Source organism: Sorex araneus, chromosome 6 (assembly GCF_027595985.1).
Source record: "Sorex araneus isolate mSorAra2 chromosome 6, mSorAra2.pri, whole genome shotgun sequence".
NCBI classification, from domain to species: Eukaryota; Metazoa; Chordata; class Mammalia; order Eulipotyphla; family Soricidae; genus Sorex; species Sorex araneus.
Window position 1 is genome coordinate 98762041 of NC_073307.1, and position 22109 is coordinate 98784149.

The following is a 22109-nucleotide window of genomic DNA, read 5'->3' on the forward strand; positions in this document are numbered from 1 at the left end:
CACTCCCATTTGACACCACCCGGGCTTCCCCTCGGGGGAGGGGCCTTTCCCTCGTGTCCACCCTACAACGGGGCGTCACACACCAGGGCCCAGGCCAGGAGGGGGATGCCCTGCTCCCCTCAGGACCCCAGGAGCGCCCCCTTTCCTGCAGCCATGGCCGTCGAAGCGGAGTTCCGGGTTCTTTCTTCCGTTCAGTCCGTCCAAATCAGGATCCAGAAGCATTTCTTGAATCCCTAAAGTTTGCCTCTTGGGGCCACCGAGCTCACTCAGTGTCCAGGCGAGCTGGAGAGAGGCAGGCCCCTCGGTGTGGCCCCAGCCCCGCCGGACCTGAGCATCAGACAGCCCGGCCCTCTTGGCCAGGAATCACCCAGAGTGACCCTGGGTCCTTGGACAGTGCTCAGGAGTCCCCACCCCCAAAATGTTACTTTTATCTGTATTTATTTATTTAATTCTTTTTTTCTTTTTTGGGTTACACCCAGCGATGCTCAGGGGTTACGCCTGGCTCATGCACTCAGGAATTATTCCTGGCGGTGCTCGGGGGACCCTATGGGGTGCTGGGGATTGAACCTGGGCCGGTTGCGTTTAAGGCCAACGCCCTCCCCGCTGTGCTATTGCTCCAGCCTCAAGTTTTCAATTTTTTTTCATAAAGTTGCTCACAATAATTGATTATATTCAGTATTTCAACACCAGTCCCACCAGCATTGCACCTTCCCACCACCATAAAACGTTACTTTTAGGATGTCCTGTGGGTCCATTGGTGGGGGTGGTTGGGACTCACTCCTGGCTCTGTGCTCAGACACCAGCAGGGCGAGGGGGACCCTCTGTGAGGCCGGGGATTGAACCCGGGTCAGCTGAGCATAAGGCAAGCGCCCTCCCCACTGTTCTGTCTCCACTATTGATTCTTTAAAATGCCAGCAAAACGCAGGGCCCAAAAAAAAAGTGTCTCCCCGGGCCTCGGGGATGGGGTGGGGTGGGGGGGTCTGTGCCCTGCTGGGGCCCCCCCACCCCGGCTCCTGGGAGCTTTTATAGCAGTGCGGCTGGGTGTTCCCGGTCTGTTTTCTCTTCCCCTTGGCACGAGGCATCTCGGCATCATTTTGTGCCATTTTTTAAAAATTTATTTTATTTTTTTATTAGAAAATCACTGTGATGTACAGTTTCAAACTTATGAACTTTTTGTGTTTGCATTTCACTTATACAGTGACCGTTTACCCATCCCTCCACCAGTGCCCATTCACCTCCACCAATGATCCCAGTATCCCTCTCTGTTTAAAACAAGGGGGTTGTGGGGCTGGAGCCATAGCACATTGGGTAGGGCATTTGCCCGGCACGTGACCAACCCAGGTTCAATTCCCAGCATCCCATATGGTCCCCTGAGCATCGACAGGAGTAATTCCTGAGTGCAGAGCCAGGAGTAACCCCTGTGCATTGCCGGGTGTGACCCAAAAAGCAATGAAAAAAATCAAAAAATAAATAAACAAGGGGGTTGTGTCTGGAGCGATAGCACAGCGGGTAGGGCGTTTGCCTTGCACGCAGTCGACCTGGGTTCGATTCCCAGCATCCCATAAGGTCCCCCGAGCACCACCAGGAGTGACTCCTGAGTGCAGAGCCAGGAGGAACCCCTGAGTATTGCCGGGTGTGACCCAAATTTTTTTTAAAAAAAGCATAAAATAAAAATAACCGAGGGTGTCAGCGCAGGGCCGCGAGGTTGTGAGGGTGCGGGTCTAGCGGGCGGGAGGTGCCGTCCTGCCCCAGGCCCGGGAGTGGCCAGGTGGTGGCTGCAGGCTCTGCCCTCCTAGACGTCTTAGGGCTTCGGCGGGGGCTGGGGGAACAGGGACCTCCCGTGTGGTGTGACGCCCACCTGCCTGGGGCCATAGGTGCTGGACCCAGGAGCTGTGGCCATCTGGCCCAGGAAGGGGGTGTGTGCTGGCCCAGCCCTGGGGTCGGCGGTGCGGGGAGAGGGGCCGGGGTGGCCGGCGATGCCGGGGGCCCTGGCTGAGCCCCGTCTCCCGTCTCCCCAGACATCAACGAGTGCCTGAGCCTCAGCGCGCCGTGCCCCACGGGCCAGACCTGCATCAACACGGAGGGCTCCTACACCTGCCGGAAGAACGTGCCCACCTGTGGCCGAGGCTACCACCTCAACGAGGACGGCACACGCTGCGTGGGTGGGTACCCGGCGGGCGCGTCGGCCCTGCCCGAGTCCTGGGCTCTGCCCCCGCCCAGCTCTAGCCAGGAGCACCGCCCCGAGCACTGCTGGCGAGAACACCCCCCCCCTCAAAAAAAGGATCCAGCCCGTCAGGAAGGGCCCCTCTCTCCGTTCACGCCCGCCTCGGGGAGGGCAGAGAGGATTCCCGCAGCCGTGTCTCGTCCGCCCGCCAGCAGAACCTCCCCCACCCCCGCACCACGCGTGTCCCCTCACGGCCCTGCTGCTCACTCGAGCACCGACCTCAGAGCCCCATGGAGGCTCTCGGCACCCCGTGTGCTCACCGGGTTTGCTCTGACGTTACTCGAAGTCTCCTCCCGGGGATGCCCGGGGTCCCGAGTCCGTCCCTCCCCTTCCTCCCGCCCCCCCTGCCCCCAATTCCTGTGCTCGCCCCGGCCCCCCGCGGGCCTTCATGAAGCCGGGGAGGGTCAGCCCCCACGCCCTGGCCATGGCCGCTGTGGTCATGAAGCTGCTTCTCCGAGCTGGGCGTCCCCCGGCCTGGTGGTCCTTTGAGCCGGGCGTTCCCGGGTCGGGCATCTGCCGTCCCGCTGGGCCGCGGCTCACGGCTCCGCGCCTCCGTCTCCCGCCCGCAGACGTGGACGAGTGCTCTCTGCCCTCGGAGCCCTGTGGGCCGGGCCACCTCTGCACCAACACCCTCGGGAGCTTCCGCTGCGAGTGCCAGGCTGGCTACTACTTCGACAGCGTCAGCAAGACCTGTGTGGGTATGTGGGCATCCCCCGCCTCCATGCAGCCCTCCGTGCTGGCCCCCTCTGAGTGAGGTCCCCGCCCAGGGCCGTGCGCTGGCGCCTGGGGGGGGGGCGCTTGCCTTGCGCAGTGATGACCTGGCTTTTACCCCGGCACCCCGCACAGAGCCGGAGCACAGAGCCAGGGGAGAGCCCTGAGCACTGCCAGGCGAGCTCCCAACCGAAACCAGCGCAAGGCACGGAGCTGGGGTGCGGGCAGCCCCGGGGGGCCGAGGGCATCTCCTCTGGCCAGTCCAGCCCCAGAGCCGGGCTGTCACCCTCCCGGCCCTTCCTCAGACCCTGCTGGGCGCAGGGCGGCCCTGGGGTGGGCGCAGATGGGCTGTCGGGGGCTCTGGCTCATGCTGGCCTGCCTCACGCGTGGGCGTGTTTGCATGTCTCCATGTGCACCCAGAGATGCATACTCATGTATGTCTGTGCACCTACAAATGTGTGCACATACCTCTGTGCGTGCTGACATGCATGCAGGTTTGTGTGTACCTACATGTGTGCATGCTTGTACACATGTTTATATGTACTGAGATATGTGCAGACACATGTTAGCAATTGGTAAATGTATCCACATGTGTGCAGATGCTGTATTCGTATGCAGATATGGACATGTGTGAACATGTGTTGATTGCTTACTGTGTGCCTGTGTGAAGCTGTGTGTATAGGCACGTGTGTGTGGTTATGCACATGCTAGCACACACGTATATGTGTATGTCATGTGCCTAGGCATGTGTGACGTATGTGTGAGTACATGTGGGTGTATTTACGGTATACACGTGAATGCATGTGTGTGTATGTACACATGTGGGGGCGGGCGGGCACATCTGAGGAAGGAGGCGTGGGAGGGGCGGGGGAGGTGGGCGCCCGCCATGGCTGCCGTTCCTGAGCCCCCTCCCTGTGTTCACTGCAGACATCAACGAGTGTCACCGCTATCCCGGGCGCCTGTGTGGCCACAGGTGCGAGAACACGCCGGGCTCCTACCGCTGCAGCTGCAGCACCGGCTTTCGCCTGGCCGCCGACGGCCGCTCGTGCGAAGGTGAGGCCGGAGGGGCCACAGTGCGGCCCCCTGTGAGGACAGGGCAGGGCCTTCCTTACACTCCCACGGCTTCATCTCTTCACTTGGGCGGTGCTGGGGCTCCACCTCAGTGCTTGGTGCAAGGGTGCGGGGGCGAGTGCAGGGGTGCACGGGGTGGGCGAGTGCTGACTGTGGGGTCGCCCCCAAGACAGGCAGAGGTAGGTGGGAGGTGGTCGAGCGCCGGGCCTGGGGTCTGCACCAGCCCCTTCCCCAGGGGGCTGGGGGCGCCCCTGCCGCTCCTGGCCGCCCAAGAAAGACAGCTGCCCTCGGGACGGTTCCTTGGTGCCGCCCGGGGGACACGTCTGCCGTCAGTGCCGTGTCTGGTTGCCAGTTTCCGAAAGTGTTTTTGCCAGAGGCAGGGTGGGAGCCGGGTGCTGGCTGGGGCAGTCGCTGCCTCCTGTTACCAAGGTGGTCCTAGTGGCCCCGAGAGCTCTCAGGCCTCTGTGCAGCTGGGGTCGCCGGGCGGGGTGGCCCTGAGCCCCTAGCCCTGCCGGGAACTCCAGTGGAGAGTCGCACTCAGCCTCCGTGTCCTCACCTCTACAATGGGGGCAGCGTTAGGGCGGGAGCGACAGCACAGCGGGGAGGGCGTTTGCCCTACACGCAGCTTCCCAGGCTCCATCCCGGCAGCCCGTAGGGTCCCCCAAGCACCGCCAGGAGGGATTCCCGAGCACTGCTGGGTGTGGCCCGGAATTTTAAAAAAAGGGGGACCTTGGGGCTGGAGCGATAGCACAGTGGGTAGGGTCGTGGCCGACCTGGGTTCCCAGCATCCCATAAGGTCCCCTGAGCACCGCCAGGGGTGATTCCTGAGTGCAGAGCCAGGAGTAACCCCTGTGCATCACCGGGTGTGACCCAAAAAGCCAAAAAAAAGGTGGGGGCACCTTTAGGGTCCCTGGGGTAAGTGGCATTGAGGTCTGTGTGGCTCGTCCCTGAGGGGGCCGTGGTGAGGGGAAGAGCTGCTGACCCTCTGAGTCCCGGTCTGTGTGTGCACCCGTCACCCCGTCTGGGCGTCTGTGCTCCCAGTGTCATTCCTGCAGGGGGGCGTCAGGGAGGGCAGCGAGTGAGGGGGTCTCAGAGGGCGGCCAAGCAGGGGAGAGTCTGACAGCATCATCGGCCCTTCCCTCCTGCCTTCCCTTCCTGCCCTTCCCAGGGCCCAGCAGGCGTGAAGTCTCACTGCCTGCCAATAAAACTTTATTCGCAAGAGCAAGCGATGGGCCGAATGGTGTGCTCTGGGAGAAGGGAAAATGTCGAGCCAGAGTCCAGTGGCCACTCTGACAGGCTGGGGCAGGGGCCGGTGGGACAGGCTTGGCTTTCTGTGCAGGGATAGGACGGGGGACAGATTGGCCGCCCCTCAGCTGTCCCCCTCCTCCTGGCGGGTGGGGATGGAACATTCCAGACCCTCCACCGCGGCGTCTGCAGTGGGGCCTCTCTCCCTCGGGGGCACGGAGCTGGGGGCTGAGCGGGGTCCCCCCTCCCCCCTCTCACAGACGTGAATGAATGCAGCAGCAGCCCCTGCAGCCAGGAGTGCGCCAACGTCTACGGCTCCTTCCACTGCTACTGCCGGCGCGGCTACCAGCTCAGCGACGTGGATGGGGTCACCTGCGAGGGTGAGGCGACCCCCCCCCCCCCCGCTCCCTGCCCCCAACCCCCATTCCCCGGGGCGGCTCCTCCCCTGCAGGGCTGAGGGGGGCTTTGCACGGGAGCAAGCCCACCTCTGGGTGGTTTCCTTGATAAGCGCCCCCCAGGGACAGGCGTGGGGAGGGGCTCTCTGAGCTCCGAGGGGCCCCCAGGTATGGGGCTGTCACCCCCCACGCTCGCCCCCACCGTGACCGAGGGCCTTCGCTCTTGCAGACATCGACGAGTGCGCGCTGCCCACTGGGGGCCACATCTGCTCCCACCGCTGCATCAACGTCCCCGGGAGCTTCCAGTGCAGCTGCCCCTCCTCGGGGTATAGGCTGGCCCCCAACGGCCGCAATTGCCAGGGTGAGCGGGGCACTTCGGGGGGAGCCCCAGACATACCCGGGGCACGGTCAGACGCAGGATCCTCCGGGCCTTGGTTCCCCCCGTACCAGGGCCAGCACCGGCTCTGTCCTGGGGCGGCCCGAGCCCAGGCGAGGGTCTCGAGGGTCCCGGGTCTCCACCGGCCACACCCACCTCCCCGCCCAGCCGACCTTCGCCCGGGGCACGAGGGGGTCTGAAGGGCCAGAACGACCTCCAGGTGGGAGCGAGAGGGCGCAGGCGCCCGCTGGGTCTGGCTCTAGCTCTTTCCCTGAACCCTCCTTCGGGCCGGGCCCTGCCCCGACGTGGGGCCCAGAGTGGCCGTCACAGGCCCGAGGTGGACACCGGGTGGGCCGGTCCTGCTGGGAGCTGGCAGGGACTGGGCCGCCCCTGCCACGATTGTTCTAGAAGAGCCCGCATGTCCGGCCTGTGTGTGTGGCGTGAGGGGCACTGAGCAGACGCGAGGGGCTGGCCAGGGCGGGGCCCACAGGGACCCCCCCGCCTCACCCAGACGGCTGGTTCTGTGCATGTCTCAGAGGGGACCCAGAGTTGGGCGGGTGGGTGGGCGGGCCCCCCCGCAGCTCACACAGAACCCGGGGCAGGTCGCTGAGTCTGTGTAGGCCTTGCCTTAGTGTGTGAGCATGTGTGCACGTGTGTGGATGTGTGGATGTGCACACATATATGTGTGCATATGTGCTCACATGTTTGTGTATGTGCTTATATGTGTATGTGCATGTATGTGTGTAGGGGTATACGTGCATATATGTGGGTGTGTTCATATGCATACATATGTGCATGCGTGTGCGTGTGTGCACACACACATGTATGCACACATGTGTGTGTGCGTGTGTGTGTACATGAATTTGCCTCTGAGCCGTGACCTCAGAGGCAGGAAGCTCATTTCCCACCACTCTAGGGGTCCCGACCCCCAGCCAACGCCCCCCCAGTGACGATGGCATCGTCCCCCGGGTCTGCTCCAAGGAGCCTGGATAGGCATCAGTTGCCGTGTCCAGAGCCCGCTCAGCTCCCTGGGCTGTAACGGCCCCGAGTGTCCCGGGTGTGGGAGGGGCCGGCCAGAGCTGGGCTCGGGGTCCCCCCACCCGCCCTGCGCTCGGGTCTCGGTGCTCTAACGCGGGGCCTGAGGGGAGCCCCGGAACCCCTGGGAACTCCGTCCTCAACATGGCAGCCGCCCCGGGAGGGTCTGCAGACGCCTGCGAGCCGGCCCCGGGCTCAGCGGGGGGACGGGCGGCCGGACGGGGGCGCTGGGCCCTCACCTGCCGCCCGGGGTCTCCCCTAGACGTCGACGAGTGCGTCACGGGCGTCCACAACTGCTCCATCAATGAGACCTGCTTCAACATCCAGGGCGGCTTCCGCTGCCTGTCCTTCCAGTGCCCCGAGAACTACCGCCGCTCCGCAGACACGTAAGTCCAGCCCCGCTGGCCGTCGGCGTCCACCTCCCTAGTGGCCACCTCCCTAGCGGCCGGCCCCACCCTCCCCTCCGGGGACCCTGGGCTGACTCCGGTTAGGGGGCCCCATATGCCGGCAAGGTTGGGGCAGAAAGCCAGGGAAGGGACCCCCTGCGTGAGAGGGGGTGCATGTGTGGCCAGACCCCATGCCCGGGTGAACCTTGGTGCCCGGGTGGCCGTGGGACGTGGCATGGACGCTCTGACCCAGGCGCAGACGGCAGCTGCCATCCTGCGCTTCTGAGCTGACCACGCGGGGACCACAGGCGCCCACACGGGGCCTGCTGCTCTGAGCCCCTCCTAGGTCCCGGCGTCTGCTGGGGTGTCCGGGACCCCCTTCCCCGGGGAGGCCCTGAGGGTCGTGACCTTGGGGGGGTCACTGCCCCCCGTTTTATCCAGGGGTCTCCTTGGGTGCCTCGGCTTCCTCGGGGAGGGGCTCTCCACGTCTCCGCAGAGCTGTGTAGGCCTCACGGCCCTGTGCTGGGGGCACACGCAGTGCTGGGGTTTGAGCCAGGCGGGCAGTCCAGCCCTCCGTTCGTACAGGTCACACCTGGTGATGCTCTGGGGTGACCAGGGGTGACCCCTGGCGGTCGGCTCGGGGGACACGGGGATTGAACTTGGGTGGTCGGCCGAGTGCAAGGCCAGCGTCCTCCCTGCTGGCCTCCGCAACCCTCCCACTGGCCCTGGCTGAGGAGTCCTGCCACTCCCGGCTGCCCAGGCTAGGCGGGGCTGCCCCTCCTGCGGGCCCACCAGGCCAGTGGATCCGGTCTAGGGGTGCGGGGCCTGCTGGCTGAGGTCCGGCTCTTGCTTGTACGATGGGGCCAGAGGCTGGCGCTACCCACGGGGCGGGGGGCTCAGGCGTCCCCCCTCGAGGAGGTCCCGTGTGCTTAGGCGGCCCTGACTCCCGGGGCCCTCTGGTGCCCTGGAAGCTTCTTCCTCCTCTCGGGGCTGCAGAGGGCGTTGGCTTAGCTGAGGAGACCACCTGGTGGGCTTGCAGTGGGCAGAGGGGCCTGGCCAGGCCACGCCCACCCCAGCGGCGGCTGCCCAGAGTGGGGTGCCGAGCTGGACGGGGCGACGAAGCAGGGTCCCCGCCTGGCTGCAGGCGTGGGGTGATGGGGCTGAGGAGTGGGTGGGAAGGGCGGGGCTGGGCAGGGCAGTGGCTTCTCCCCCCGGGGGCGCGGCTGCTCTGGTCACACACACGCGGGTGCAGCTCCACCCGGTGGTGGTTGCCATGGCCTGAGCATGCGGTGGGCACCGTGTCCTGGGGCCCCAGGGGGCCACGAGCCACGGGAGCCGGCTCTCGGGGTCGTGTCCCTGCCCTGCTGGCGTGGCCGAGGGCCGCCCGGGTGGGGCGAGTCACTCCCCGGGGACCCGCAGCTCAGCACTGCGGCTCCCGGGGGGCCGGCGAGACCCCCTCTCCCCCAGGGCTGCTGCCTGCGGCTCCTTCGCTCTCCCTGGGGGCTCGTGGACCCGCCGTGTGCGAGACGAGAGGGCTCAGGCCTGGAGCCCCCGAGCGGGGCCTCCCGGGGTCCCGCCTGTTGTCCCTTCCTGGTCCTGGTGACAAAGCGGCGTGGTGGGGGGGCTGCCCCCTTCCCAGGCCCCCTCAGGCTGGGGCTCTCAGGGGCGTCTCGGGAGAAGCCCCCCGGGGCCGCCCCTTGCTTGCGGCATGACCCCCTGCGCCGGGTCCGGGAGGCTGGGGGGCAGGAACTAGAGCGTGACCGGGGCTGGGCTGGGGGCCGCAGGGCCCAGCCTCCCTGTCACCGCTCGCTGCCGGGACCGCGCCCACCTGCTCCCCCTCCTGTTGGAGAAGCTTCTGGAACATACATGCCCCACAGGAGCTGAGCCCCGCACACACAGGCTTGCCCGCCCAAGCGGCCCTCAGGTGGTCGCCGGAGGGAGCCTGTGTGTGTGTGTGTGTGTGTGTGTGTGTGTGTGTATGAGAGTGTGTGTGTGTGTGTGTGTGTGTGTGTGTGTGTGTGTGTGTGTGTCCCTGCCTGCAGCCTCCTGGGGCTTCTGAATGACGTGAAGGTCACGGGGGGTGCCATGGGGATGCCGTGAGTGGGCAGCCGGGGGGCGCCGACATCTGGGACTGGGCTGTCCTGACCCTTCTGCCCAGCTGAAGAGGCCCCGGCAGGTCCACGCTGTCCCCACTCTGATGCGCGGCCTGCCAGGGGCCGCCGTGGGCGTACCGGGGCCCTTGTGTAGGTTTGGGGGAGAGGGAGGGTGGAGCCTCGACGCTGGACGCTGGGGCTGATGGGGATCAGGGCCCCCTACGGGTGCCAAACACTCAACCTGCCAATCATCCGAGTCAGGGGGAGGCCCTGGTGACCGCAGAAGGGTCAGTGTGAGGGTGGCCGGTGCGGGGTCGGGCAGTCGGGCGTGATGGCCACGGGAGCTACACCAGAGTATCTGCCAGGTTCCGCCCGGGCGTCGTGGGGTGCAGGAGACCTGAAAAAACGTGTGGTGGCGGTGGGGCCGGGAATTGACGGGAAAGACACTCTAGCGCCACCTGCTGGCCAAGTCGCCCACTAGGCGCTCTGAAGCCGCAGTGTGTGTGTGCGTGCGTGTGTGTGTGTGTGTGTGTGTGTGCGCGCGCGCGTGCGCGCGCGCTCTTTCATATCTGTGCGTCAGAGGTTTCTGTGTGTGGACTGTGTGTGTTCAGATGTGCACCCGCACACATATGTGTCTGTGTGTCCGTGTCTGAGTGTGGTCCATGGGGTGCTGTGAGTGGTGGGATCTGTGTGGAGGCCCCCCTTGGCCTCAGCTCTTCGCTCCTCAGAGCCTCCGAGCCTCCCCCCTCCCCCGGGGGCCCTCCCGAGCAGCAGTAGGGCCCCCTTCCCTCCCCTCTGCCTCTGGGCCCCTCTCCAGCTTCCCAGCCTCACCGTCTCTGTTCCCTGGGCTTGCGCCTGGAACGGCCCTTTCCCAGGACTCAGCAGACGAGCAGTTGGCTGAGTCCTGGTAATACGGGGCTGAAAACGATGACACTCACTGCACAGGGCCAGCGTCGAGCCGCTCGGAGCAGCCGGCCTGGGGCGTGACCCTGGGAACCGAGGGAGAGTTGGGAGACGGGACTCCAGCGCTTGGGCTCTGCTCTCCCAGGGGGCTCTCAGAGGACGGGGCTGGGGATTGGGGGACAGGAGGGCCACTCGCCCCACCCGCTCACAGGACTTTAGAACCTCGCTTCATCCTGCCGCAGGAAGTGACGACCCATCTGCCTCCTGTCACAGAAAATGAGGAGCCTTTCAGAGGACGTTAGAGCCATTTCAGGGCCTGTCCTTGACCTCCAGCTCTGTCACGGGAACTTAAACCTAACCCCATCCTCTCACAGGAGGTTAAACCGGGAGTTGCCGCCCTTTTCTCACGGGAGTTCAGATCTTGTCATAGGAAATGAGAACTTGTCACAGAACAGGGCAGTCTGCCTACCTTCCTATCGCAGGAATCACAGGAAGTTAAAATCTGTCTCCATGTTGTCATAGGAAATTAAAACCTGTCTCCGTCCTATCATAGAGAGTTAGAGCCTTTCTCTATCCTGTCACAGGGAGTTAGATCCTGTCTCTTTCCTGTCACAGGAAGTTGGGCCTTTTCCCTCTCCTGTCACAGGAAGTTAGACACTCCCTCCTGTCATAGGGAGATAGACCCTATTTCTGTCCTGTCACAGGAAGATAGAACTATCTCCATCCTATGACAGGAAGTTACGCCCTGTCTTCTTCCTGTCACGAGTTAGACCCTGCTTTGCCTGTCACAGGGAGTTAGACCCTTTTCTGCTGTCATAGGAAGCCAGGCCTCCTCTCTGTCCTGTCACAGGAAGTTAGAACTGTCTCCATCCTATGACAGGAAGTTACGCCCTGTCTCCTTCCTGTCACGAGTTAAACCCTGCTTTGCCTGTCACAGGGAGTTAGACCCTTTTCTGCTGTCACAGGAAGTCAGGCCTCCTCTCTGTCCTGTCATAGGAAGTTAAACCCTCTCTCTTGTCACAGGGAGATAGATTCTGTCTCCATCCTGTGAAAGGGATTTATACCCTGTCTCCTTCCTGTCAGTTAGACCTGCTTTGTCTTGTCACAGGGAGTTAGGTCTCCTCTCAGTCCTGTCACAGGAAGTTAGACCCTATCTCTGTCCTGTTACAGGAAGATAGAACTGTCTCCATCCTGTGACAGGAAGTTAGACCCTATCTCCATCCTGTCACAGGAAGTCAGGTCTCCTCTCTGTCCTGTCATAAGAAGGTAGACCCTCTGTCTGTCACAGGAAGGTAGACTCTCTGTCTTGTCACAGGGAGTTAGACCCTCTGTCCTGTCACAGGAATTAGACCCTCTGTTCTGTCACAGGAAGTCAGGCCTCCTCTCTTCTCTGTCACAGGGAGTTAGACCCTCTGTCCTGTCACAGGGAGTTAGACCCTCTGTCCGGTCACAGGAAGCCAGGCCTCCCCTCTGTCCTGTCACAGGGAGTTACACCCTGTCTTCATCCTCGCCCAGGAAGTCAGAGTCCGTCTCCGTGCTGCCACAGCCTCTGTCTCGGTGCTGCGACAGACACTGTCTCTGTCTGTCCTGAGCCGTGCAGTGGCCCCTGCTCAGAGCAGCAGCTGGGCCTGGGCCTGGGGCTGGGTGGGGAGTGATGGGGACGAGGCCCCCCTGCAGCCGCACTCATCTGGCTTCTCTCGGCCCCGTCACCTGCCTCTCAGCCTCCGTTTCCTCACGGGCCCCCCGTGCGCGTGACACTGAGCAGCTGGCACTCTGCCGGCTACTGCTGGTGGCTGAGGCGGTCACCTCCAAGTGATCTCTGAGACCCGCCCTGACCCGGGGCCGAGAGGGCAGGGGACCCCTGGGGAGCGTGGCCGGGGCGGGACTGTGCCCCGGGGGCCGCGCTTCTCCCAGGACCCCCACGCCTAGTGGCTGAGCCGGCGGCCGGAGGTCCTCGGCACCCCCACAGGTGAGTGAGGCGGGGGGCGCTCCCCGCTGGCTGAACGGGCCCGAAGGGCAGGGGACAGCGAGCCCCCCCGAGGCCCGCTCCGCTCGCCCTGCCGGCCGGCCCAACCCTCACCCCTGCCCGCGTGTGCGCCCTCTCTTGCAGCCGCTGTGAGCGCCTGCCGTGCCACGACAACCTGGAATGCGCCCAGCTGCCCCTGCGCATCACGTCCTACCACCTGGCCTTCCCCACCAGCATCCAGGTGCCCGCCGTGGTCTTCCGCATGGGCCCGTCCAGCTCCGTGCCCGGGGACAGCATGCAGCTGGCCATCACGGGCGGCAACGAGGACGGCTTCTTCACGGCGCGCAAGCTCGGCCACAGCGGCGTGGTGGCGCTCACCAAGCCCGTGCCGGAGCCCCGGGACCTGCTGCTGACCGTGCAGATGGACCTGTACCGCCACGGCACCGTCAGCTCCTTCGTGGCCAAGCTCTACATCTTCGTGTCGGCCGAGCTCTGAGCGGGGGGCGGGGGGCGGGCGGGCGGGCGCCCCCTCCTCCTCCGGGTCTCATTAAAGTCGGAGCAGGCGCGCCCCGAGCAGCCCCGTGTCCTGGTCTTCTTTGGCGTGCCGGGGGCTGCCGGCCCTGGAGGGGAGCCCTGAGCCCTGGCACCGCTGCCCTCGGCAGGGGGAGGGGGGCGGGTTTTCTAGCAGGGGCGTGTGCCTGGGGGACCCGACCTGGGGGGGTCACTGTGGTGCAGGGTTCGGGTGCATCGTCTACTCTGGGGGGAGCTGGTAGGACAGGGCGGCGACAGGAAAGCGCTTCCCGACCCGGCCGCCCCACCCCCGTCCCATGTTCCCAGCGTGGACGGGGCTTCCTGAGGGGCGTTTCTGTGCTCTCCGGCCCGACCCGCGGCTCTGGCCCGGCCTCCCTGCCTCCCGGGCCGGCTGCTCGGGGGAGGAGCCCAGCCGTGCAGCAGGTACAGACTGAGCGTGGTGCCCGCGCCCGGGGTGTGCCCTGGCCTGCAGGAGGCTGGTGGCGCCCACCCCGGCTCCGTGCACGGGAAGCCCAGCCATTGCCCCGACCGTCACACCAGGCCCCCCAGACCCTCAGGCTGCAGCATTTGAGTCATGGGTGAGTCAGGGGCCCAGCCCAGACCCCCTCACCCTGCTCCCCTCCCTGCCGGCACCAGGCCTCGCTTCTGCTCCAGCCCCTGAGGAACTGAATTCTTGGGACGTCTCCAGGCACACCCCTGGCACGCCTCCCTGAAACCGCACTTGCTACCTCAGGCCTCTTGCATGTGCTTTGCTGCCCAGGCCTGAATGTTGCTCCAAATACAGTGCTCCTTTCACAGGGGAGGCCTGACACCCTGGCCTAGGATTTTCCTCTCTCCATCTTGGCCACCCCACCTGAGATAGCAGGGGCACCCCCATACCATTTCATGTGTTTTCCCTTCCTGCGAGGCCCCAGGGAGGCGGGAGCGGGTCGCAGCCTGGCGTGTCGCTAGCTCCTGGTACAGTGCTCTGTCCCTGTGAGCCGCAACGTAAACCTTTCTGCCACCATCTCTGGGGGACACGGGGACAGGGGTAAAGCATTCCTGCATGACAGTGAACACTGCGGTCAGAGGCGTGAAGGGCCGCCGGACACCACAGTGGCCCGGGACAGGGCAGCCAGACGTCCTCAACCCTGTGGTCATCCATGGGGGAGGGCAGGGCAGCCCACCTGTCTCATGGGAGCGGGAGACCTGTGCCTCAGGCAGGGGCGGGGCGGTCCCCTCTCTGACACCCGCACCCCACTCTCCCGCCTCTGGTCAGCCCCCGAGCCCGGCTTCCTCCTCCAGCTGCAAGCACGTGTCGCTGTCAAGGCGAGTGATGTGGGGGTGGTGACTGGACTCATGGACGGCGGTGGATGAGTGGGTGGGTAACGGAAGGTGGAGGATGGGTGGGGGACGGGTAGATGAATGGGTGGTGAATGAACGGCGGGTGGTTGGGGGTGAGTGCTGGGTGGACGGTGGTGGACGAATGGTGATGGTGGGTGATTGGGTGGGTGGATGAGAGTGGAGAGTGGTGGTGGTGGGTGATGGTGCTGATGGTGCCGATGGTGCTGATGGTGGTGATGGTGGTGGAAGGATGATGGTGCTGATGGTGCTGATGGTGCTGATGGTGGTGCTGATGGTGCTTATGGTGCTGATGGTGGCTGACAGTGTGTTCAAAGCTGACTCCATATGCAGCCTCCGTCGAATCAGGAAGTGGGCATCATTCTTCCCTTATGACTTAGAATATTGGGCCCAGGAGGAGTTTATTTTCTTCATGCCCATAAGGGCATTGAAGAAGAGGTCCTGGGGGGCTTTTGAGGCCGTCGGTGGCACCTCTAAGATTCCTCACCGGGGGCCTCTTCCTCTCTCACCTGCAGTGCTCCTTCCCCGTGGAGGACAGCTCTGAGGCTGGGGGCGGTGAGTGAGCCGGTGGGTGCGGGAGGTGGGAAGCCCTCCTCCGCCTGCAGCCGCTGGTGGCCGCTCCACAGGCTCCTCCATCCTGTCGCTGTCCTGCTGAGAAGGGCCAAGCATCCACTTGTCTCAACCGAAAAGGCGGCGAAGGGTCCAGAGCTCGGCTGAGGGCTGTGGGCATGAGCACGGGCAGCTGGCTGATCCAGAGACGCCCGTCCTTGTGTGCTGCTGACCGCGGCCAGTCACTGACCCAGGCACTCGCCCCAGGAACCCCCCGCGGCTCTCTAACTGCTTGGCGACCCCCACATTGCAAGAGGGAGACGGGCACAGAGAGGTCAGCCTGCCTGCCCAAAGGCGGACCTGCCCCCAGCGGTGTGTGCAGAGGTGGATACTGGATCCGCTGCTGCAGGCCAAACGGTCACCCCAGGAAGCCAGGCGTGGTGTCTGCTCAGGAAGGCGGGAGCGAGGGACCGTGAGGTCCCAGTGAGCTGGAGCACGGCGGCCCGGGGTGCCGGAACCCGGAGTGACCTCTGGGGACTCTCAGGCCCCCTGAGCACCACCAGGAAGGACCCATCTCAGAGCCAGGAGTTACCCCAACTACAGTGGGGTGGGGCCCCAGACCGAGCCCTCCACAGACTGACAGAAGCCAAGAGGGTAAAGACGGGAGTGGGGTTTCGTGAACGGAGCCAGCGGTGGCTGTCGAAGTGTCTGGATTCCCGCCCAGGCCTGGGACCCTGGGACTCCGGAGGAAGGGACGGGAGTGAGCCTGAGCAGGGGGGCTCACACGGCTCAGCCCCTCACGTCTGTGCAGGAGGAAGGAAGGAGAGAGCCCGTGGGGGCGCAGGCCACGCTGGGACGGGTCGGTCCAGGGAACCGAGAGGGAAGTCAGCCGCACAGACGAGAGACACGCAGGAAAAAGACACTCAGGAGAAAGACATGCGACATCACGCCTCATTCTCCCGGGGAAACCTGATCTTCCCTGCGCTCCAAGCACTGGCAAGAGCAGGCCCACAGGGAGAGGACGTCACAGAGCAGCAGAGAGAGCCCGCAGGAAAAGGAACGAAAGGTGTGGAGAAAATGGTCCAAATGGAAGAAATATGCAAACGAGGATTAGAAAAACCCCAGACATGGAGGGAACAGGACCCAGAAATGCACTTAAAATCAAAGCAAAAAAAAAAGTGATTTTTTTAAAAAGAAATATTTCATACCATGAGCCTCACCAAAGAAGGGAGATATTACAAAGCAAGAAATAACAAGGTGTTGACTACAAAGACTTACAGTGATGGGGAGTGAGGAAGGATGAAGATCGGACATCCAGAGCTCAGGAAGTAGGGGGTAATAAACGCCAAAAATAATAACCCAAGGAACTTTCCAGAAGTTAAAAAAGGAGAAACCCGCCAGGAACCAACCAGTAGGATCAACGCTTGGCGGAATTATTGGATGTCAGAGGAAACAGATTGTCCCCCGGGGACACTGTAGCCCAGCCGGAAACAAAGTATCCCAGAGGTGCTTCAGGAGAACTCGCAAGGGAAGGATTTTATTCCCAGCCGCTGAGTCCGAGGATATAAATTTACCAACAGGCCAACGTTCCCGCGAGATCCGTCAGGCGATCGAGACCCGGGAGTGCTGAGGCACAAGCAGAGACGGGGCTTCCAGAGGTGACTTTGGGCCGTTTCAGGGAGGGGGCCGTGGTCCCCAGGAATAAACCAGCTACTCGAGCCCCACAGGCTGCCCGGGTTCGATGTGCCCAGGAGTGTCTCCACTGGACGGAACTCTGTGTGCGACGTGTGCGGTTTGAGGATGGGAATTGGAACCCGACGCCAGACTCGAGTGATCACGGGCGGTCCCCTGGCTCCTCTGTTCTCTGTTTGGGGTCAGAGCCAGTGATGCTGGGGCCGGAGCGATAGCACAGCGGGTAGGGCGTTTGCCTTGCACGCGGCCGACCCGGGTTCCATCCCCGGCATCCCATATGGTCCCCCAAGCACTGCCAGGAGTAATTCCTGAGTGCAAAGCCAGGAGTAACGCCTGAGCATCGCTGGGTGTGACCCAAAAAGCAAAAAAAAAAAAAAAAAAAAAAATACAGAGCCAGTGATGCTGAAGTTTTCCTCCCGGCTCAGGAACCACTCCTGGCAGTGCCACACGCGGAGCCGGGAAGCAAACCCGGGTCGGTCTCTTGCAAGGCAAACGCCCCCCACCCGCCCCGCCTTTGTTCCTGCTCCTCCCCGCCGTGCTCCCGCTCTTCCCCGCTCCTCCGTCCCTGTGTTGTCGGGAACCAGGATTGGGATATGGACGCCAGGGACCCGCACCCCGAGGGCTTTGCACTGGAGGTGGCAAGGGGGGCACTTTGAACTGGAAATCCCCCCGGTGGCGGTGGCGAGCTGTGTTCTCTGCCTTGGAACCGGGCGTTTGTCCGAGAAGCCTGGAGCGGTGGGTCTCTGTGGCATCAGGGCGTGGCCCAGGGACCCCACCGACAGCTACAGCGAACAAACAGCCCTAGGGGTGTCGGAGGGCTAAAAGGAAGATGCTATGTGTTGTCGTACATACAGGGTGACCAAAGGTGGCCCGGCCGGGCGCTGGGAGCCGGCCAGATGGGGACACTGAGCTTTATTTATTTATTTATTTTTGCCCCTTTTTTGGGGGGGGGTCACACCCAGCAATGCTCAGGGGTTACTCCTGGCTCTGTGCTCAGGAATTAATCCTGGCGGTGCTTGGGGGACCATATGTGGTACCAGGGATTGAACCCGGGTCAGTCATGTGCAAGGCCAATGCCTTCCCGGCTGTGCTATCGCTCCGGCCTGGGCACTGAGCTTTAGCACAGGGGAATGATCGCAGGGCCAGAGCGATAGTCCAGCCAGGGGTGGGGGGCGCTGGCCTTACACGCTGCCGCTGACCCAGGTTTGACCCCCCCGGCCCCATATGGTCCTCTGAACCTTCCGGGCAGGGTCCCTGAGCACAGCCCCCCAAGCCAAAGAATACCAACCAACGAGGAAGGGAGACGCCACCTCCGGGCAGCTCTCGCCCCTGCTTTGACGCTGGTATTCTGAGAACTCCTCGGAGGGCCGAGGGGCTGATTCTGAGCACCGGGGGTGGGTCTGACGCTCGCAGGGCCCCGAGTTTGAGCCCAGCACCCCGGCCGCCCCCATGGTGAGCTCCATCACGTCTGGGCCCGCACACTGAAATGTCCAGCCCAGGGTCCCCTGGGTGTGGCCTCGGGTCCCCAAGCAGGGCCCGGGAGACACCCCAAACCTCAGCTGGTGCCCCGCACGGGCTGACCCTCCTCGTCGTCGTCCGGAGGGACAAGGAAAGAGGCAGGCCTGGGGCTGCCGTCTTCAGCGAGTCACACCCAATGGGGGCAGGCCTGGCTCGTGAGGTGGGGGGAGGGGCAGCGGGGATGGAGAGGGGTCACTGAGTCAGGGGCGGTTGGAGGGATGCTCGGGACGGGAGGTGTGTGCTGAGAGTAGGTAAAGGACCAAACGTGACGGCCTCCCAGTGTCTGTGTTGCAAACCATCATGCCCCAAAGTAGAGAGAGAGTCTGGGGGAAACTGTCCGCCACAGAGGTGGGGGGAGGGATACAAAGGTGGGGGGGTACTGGGGACATGGGTGGTGGGGAACGTGCACTGGTGGGGGGACAGGTGCTCCATCACTGTACGACTGAAACTTGAACATGAAAGCTTTGTGACTAGCTCACGGTGATTCAATTTTTTTTAAAAGGGAGGGGGGTGGAGGAAGCAGCTTTTTCTGGAAGTTTCTTGACTAACGAGCGATAGAAAACCCCATAGCGTCAGGCTGGACGCTCCCCAACCCCCGGGGAGCTGCGCCTTCTTGGCAGCAGACCCCGCTGCCGACCTGGGGAGGGGACACAGTCGGGAGGGCGGGAGGGTCCCAGCGCAGACGCGGGGGAGGGGGAGGGGGCAGTGCGTTGAGGACGGCACAGATGGTGCTGAGACGGGTCTGGGCCGGGAGGCCGCGTGGTGACCGTGAAGACGGGCCTGGCCCCAGGCTGGCCTCGGCGTGTGGCTCCGCATTTGCTTGTGTTTGATGCGAATGACGCCTTGGCATGGTGGGCCCGGGCTGGGAGCTGATGCCAGGCAGGGTGTGGGCCTGGCGTGTGCGAGACCCCGGGTTTGGTCCCTCCAAGGGGGCGCCCAGGGCCCCGAGTGGCCCCGGGTGTGGCCCCTGATCAGTCTGGCACAACGTCCGAGCACAGCCCTCTGGCAAGCTGCCCGCCCGCGTGGACACGGCGTCTCCGGTGGGCTCCCAGCGGGCGCCGTCCTGGGTGGGGCTCTGCGGGGCCCTGACCCCGTCCCTCTGTCTGTCCCCCAGGCCGCGCCAGGCGAGGACGGACGCTGTCCGCTGCATCAAGTCGTGCCGCCCCCACGACGTGGCCTGCATGCGGGACCCCGTGCACACCGTCTCCCACACCGTGGTCTCCCTGCCCACCTTCCGCGAGTTCACCCAGCCCGAAGGTGAGTGTCGGGCGCGGCAGGGGAGAGTGGTGTGTGTGGGTATGTGTGTGGGGTGTGTGTGGTGGCTGGTGTCTGTGTGGTGTGTATGTGGTGTGTAGTGTGTGTATGTGCATGTAGTGTGAGTGTGGTGTGTGTGGTGTGTGATATCTGTGTATTGTGTATGTGTATGATGTGTGTGTGGTGTGTGTGCAGTGTGTGGTGTGTATGGTGTGTGTGTGGTATGTGTATGGTGTGTGGTGTGTGTATGGATTATGTGTGGTGTGTATGGTGTGTGCATGTGGTATGTGCATGGCGTATGTGTGCATGGTGTGTGTGTGGTGTGTGTATGTATGGGGTGTGTGGTGCATGTGTATGGTGTGTATGGTCTGTGTGTGGTATGTGTATATATGGGGTTGTGTGATGTGTGTATGGTGTGTGGTGTGTTTGTATGATGTGTGTATATGGGGTATGGTGTGTGTGTGTATATGGGGTATGGTGTGTGTGTGTGTGTGTGTGTGTGTGTGTGTGTGCAGGGCTCAGTGAGGATGCCTCACTCTCCCAGCCTGCCCACATCCCTCCAGTGTGTTCCTACTCTCGGTTCCAGGGGGTCGTGGGGGGCGTGTCTGATGGGTCCTAAGCTCTGTGCCAAGCACTGGGGAGTCTGGAGGGGCTTCCTGGAGGAGGAGTCCTCCACACGGTGGCCTGCGTGGTCAGCGGGAGGAGCGAAGAGGCCGTCAGGAGGCTTCTGGAGAAGCAGAGGGGGGAGCCTGGGGTCACATGGGCACTGGGGCCGAGGGGCCGAGGGTTTCTGGCCTGACGGTGGAGTCCCAGCTGCGCCTGGGGGCAGCAAGGGGTGGCAGGAGGCCGGGGCGGGGGCTGAGGCGGGGGTAGGTGGATTCCCATGCCCGCCTGCCTGGCGGGGCCGTGACCTCGAGGCAGGGCCCCAGAGAGAAAAACAACAACACGGGCAGCTCCTTGCCTCAGTTTCTCCCCTGGGCTGAGGCTGGCCGCTGGCCAGGGCCCTGCCCTCGCTGATCCCGCTCCCCCGGCCCCAGAGATCGTGTTCCTGCGGACGCTCACGCCGCCTGGCCCCGCCAGCCAGGCCGACATCATCTTCTACATCACGGGCGGGAACCCTCGGGAGACCTTCGACGTCATCAAGCGCTACGAGGACGGCATGACCGTGGGTGAGTGGGGGGACCCCAGCCCCCACACCGGCAGCAACCGCCTGGGGGTTCTTGGCGGGAAAGGCCAGTGGGGGGGCTCCAGCGTCGGGGGCCAGGGGTGAGAGCCCGAGGGCCATCCAGGGACGCCGTCCCAGGGGCTCCCTCCCTGCCCCCAGTCAGCCAGGCCTCAGTTTCCCCCATGGAGCCCAGCGGGGCAATTCCCAGCACGGACTCTAGGTGGCGCTGCTGCCCCTCAGACCGCTTGGCCGGGCCGGCTGGGCTCGTTACTCCCCTTGGCCAAAGCACCATTTGTAGCAACTTTACAAGCTCTTAAATGGGTTTAAGCCGAGTTGTAAACATGACTGAGTCACGGGGGCGTCCCCACCCCCAGCCTCCTCCCCCGCTACCTGGCAGCAGGAATAATTAGTTAATTACAATTAATGGTACATGAGCCCTCTCGGGCTGCAGGGCTGCAGGGGTGCGGGGAGGGGGGCTCAAGGAGGGGGGTGTCAGAAAGTCGTAAAACAAGCCGCTTGCCCCGAGCCATGGGCCGCTCTGGGCCTCAGTTTCCCCCCGTTTTTCACGAGGACCCACGGGTGGCGGGGGCTGGGGCAGGCTAGCGCGGTGGGGAATTTGGCCCCTTGTGGGGGCCTCAGGCTGAAGCCCCCCGGGGGCCCCCTCAGTACTGAGACCCGAATCCTGCCCCCACTCTGCTCTCCTCGGCCCCGACTGCTTGGGGCCGGGCCAAGGCCATGGGGTGTAGACAGATCACCCTATGGAGGCTTCGGTCAAGCCCAACCCCCAGGGCCTGAGAGGGTCCCCCAGCCGGGCTTGGCGTCAGGAGGCCCGTATTTAGCCCCTGCTTCCCGGGGCCACCCCCCAAGCACGCCCAAGAGCAGCCCTGAGCACTGAGCCAGGAGTAGCCCCTGAGTGCCGCTGGGTGTGGCCCCCACACCAGAACCAGAGACAAGACCACAAAACCCAATGCTCAGGGCCGGGAGGGGCTCGAGGGGGGGGTGTGGTCCTAGGCGTTCCATGGCGACGGGGGTCTGCCCCGTCACTGCATGGCCCCCCTCCCCCGCAGCATGGCTGGGCAGTGATTCCTGAGCACTGAGTTTGGGAGTAGCTGCTGAGCACCACTACTCGCACCCCCCAAAGAAAACTCGAATCGCCCGGTGGTCAGCGGCGTGGGCCCCGGGGGGTCCGAGAGCCCGGGGGGGATGAGCAGGGCCGAGGGGCGGGCACGGGGGGGGGCCCAGACAGAGCCGGACCTGGGAATCTCTGTTTCCCGGGTTCCCATCCACTGGGGCAGAAAATCCCGGCCTGTCAGCGCCCAGGCTCCCGGCAACCCCGCGTCCAGCGCCGGGAGGGGGGCGAGAGGGGCGGGTGCTCAGGGCACCCCGCGGGGACGGAGCTGGGCAGCCCTCCCCACGGCCGGCCTCCGGGAATGGAATGTGGGCCCTGAGCACTGTGGCCGGCTCCCGCCCGTCACACAGGCGTCCCGGGGATTCTGAGCTGATGCGGGCTGGCGGGGAGGCGACCACCGGGACCCCCGGGTCCTGCCCATAGGGGGCTCGGGGACGCGCAGGGCCTCTGGAGGTGGCGGCCATGGCCCTCCCCGAGACCCGCCTGTCGCCCTTTCACCTCCCTCTCTCCCCCTCCCTCTCTCCC

General features: G+C 64.1%; 1 protein-coding gene across 2 annotated transcripts in view; it reads left to right on the top strand.

The window, feature by feature from the left end:
• FBLN1 (fibulin 1) overlaps positions 1-22109 on the top strand; it is a 47402-nt gene that overhangs the window by 15451 nt on the left and 9842 nt on the right. The window contains exons 9-16 of one of the 2 annotated variants that reach the window (XM_055142106.1): positions 2019-2162; positions 2794-2922; positions 3863-3988; positions 5512-5631; positions 5876-6007; positions 7320-7443; positions 19151-19293; positions 20328-20459. In XM_055142106.1, coding sequence (XP_054998081.1) covers positions 2019-2162; positions 2794-2922; positions 3863-3988; positions 5512-5631; positions 5876-6007; positions 7320-7443; positions 19151-19293; positions 20328-20459 — 1050 coding nt within the window. Of the gene's footprint in view, positions 1-2018; positions 2163-2793; positions 2923-3862; positions 3989-5511; positions 5632-5875; positions 6008-7319; positions 7444-12549; positions 12909-19150; positions 19294-20327; positions 20460-22109 lie in introns of those variants that run through there. The other variant, XM_055142107.1, reaches the window with a different exon arrangement.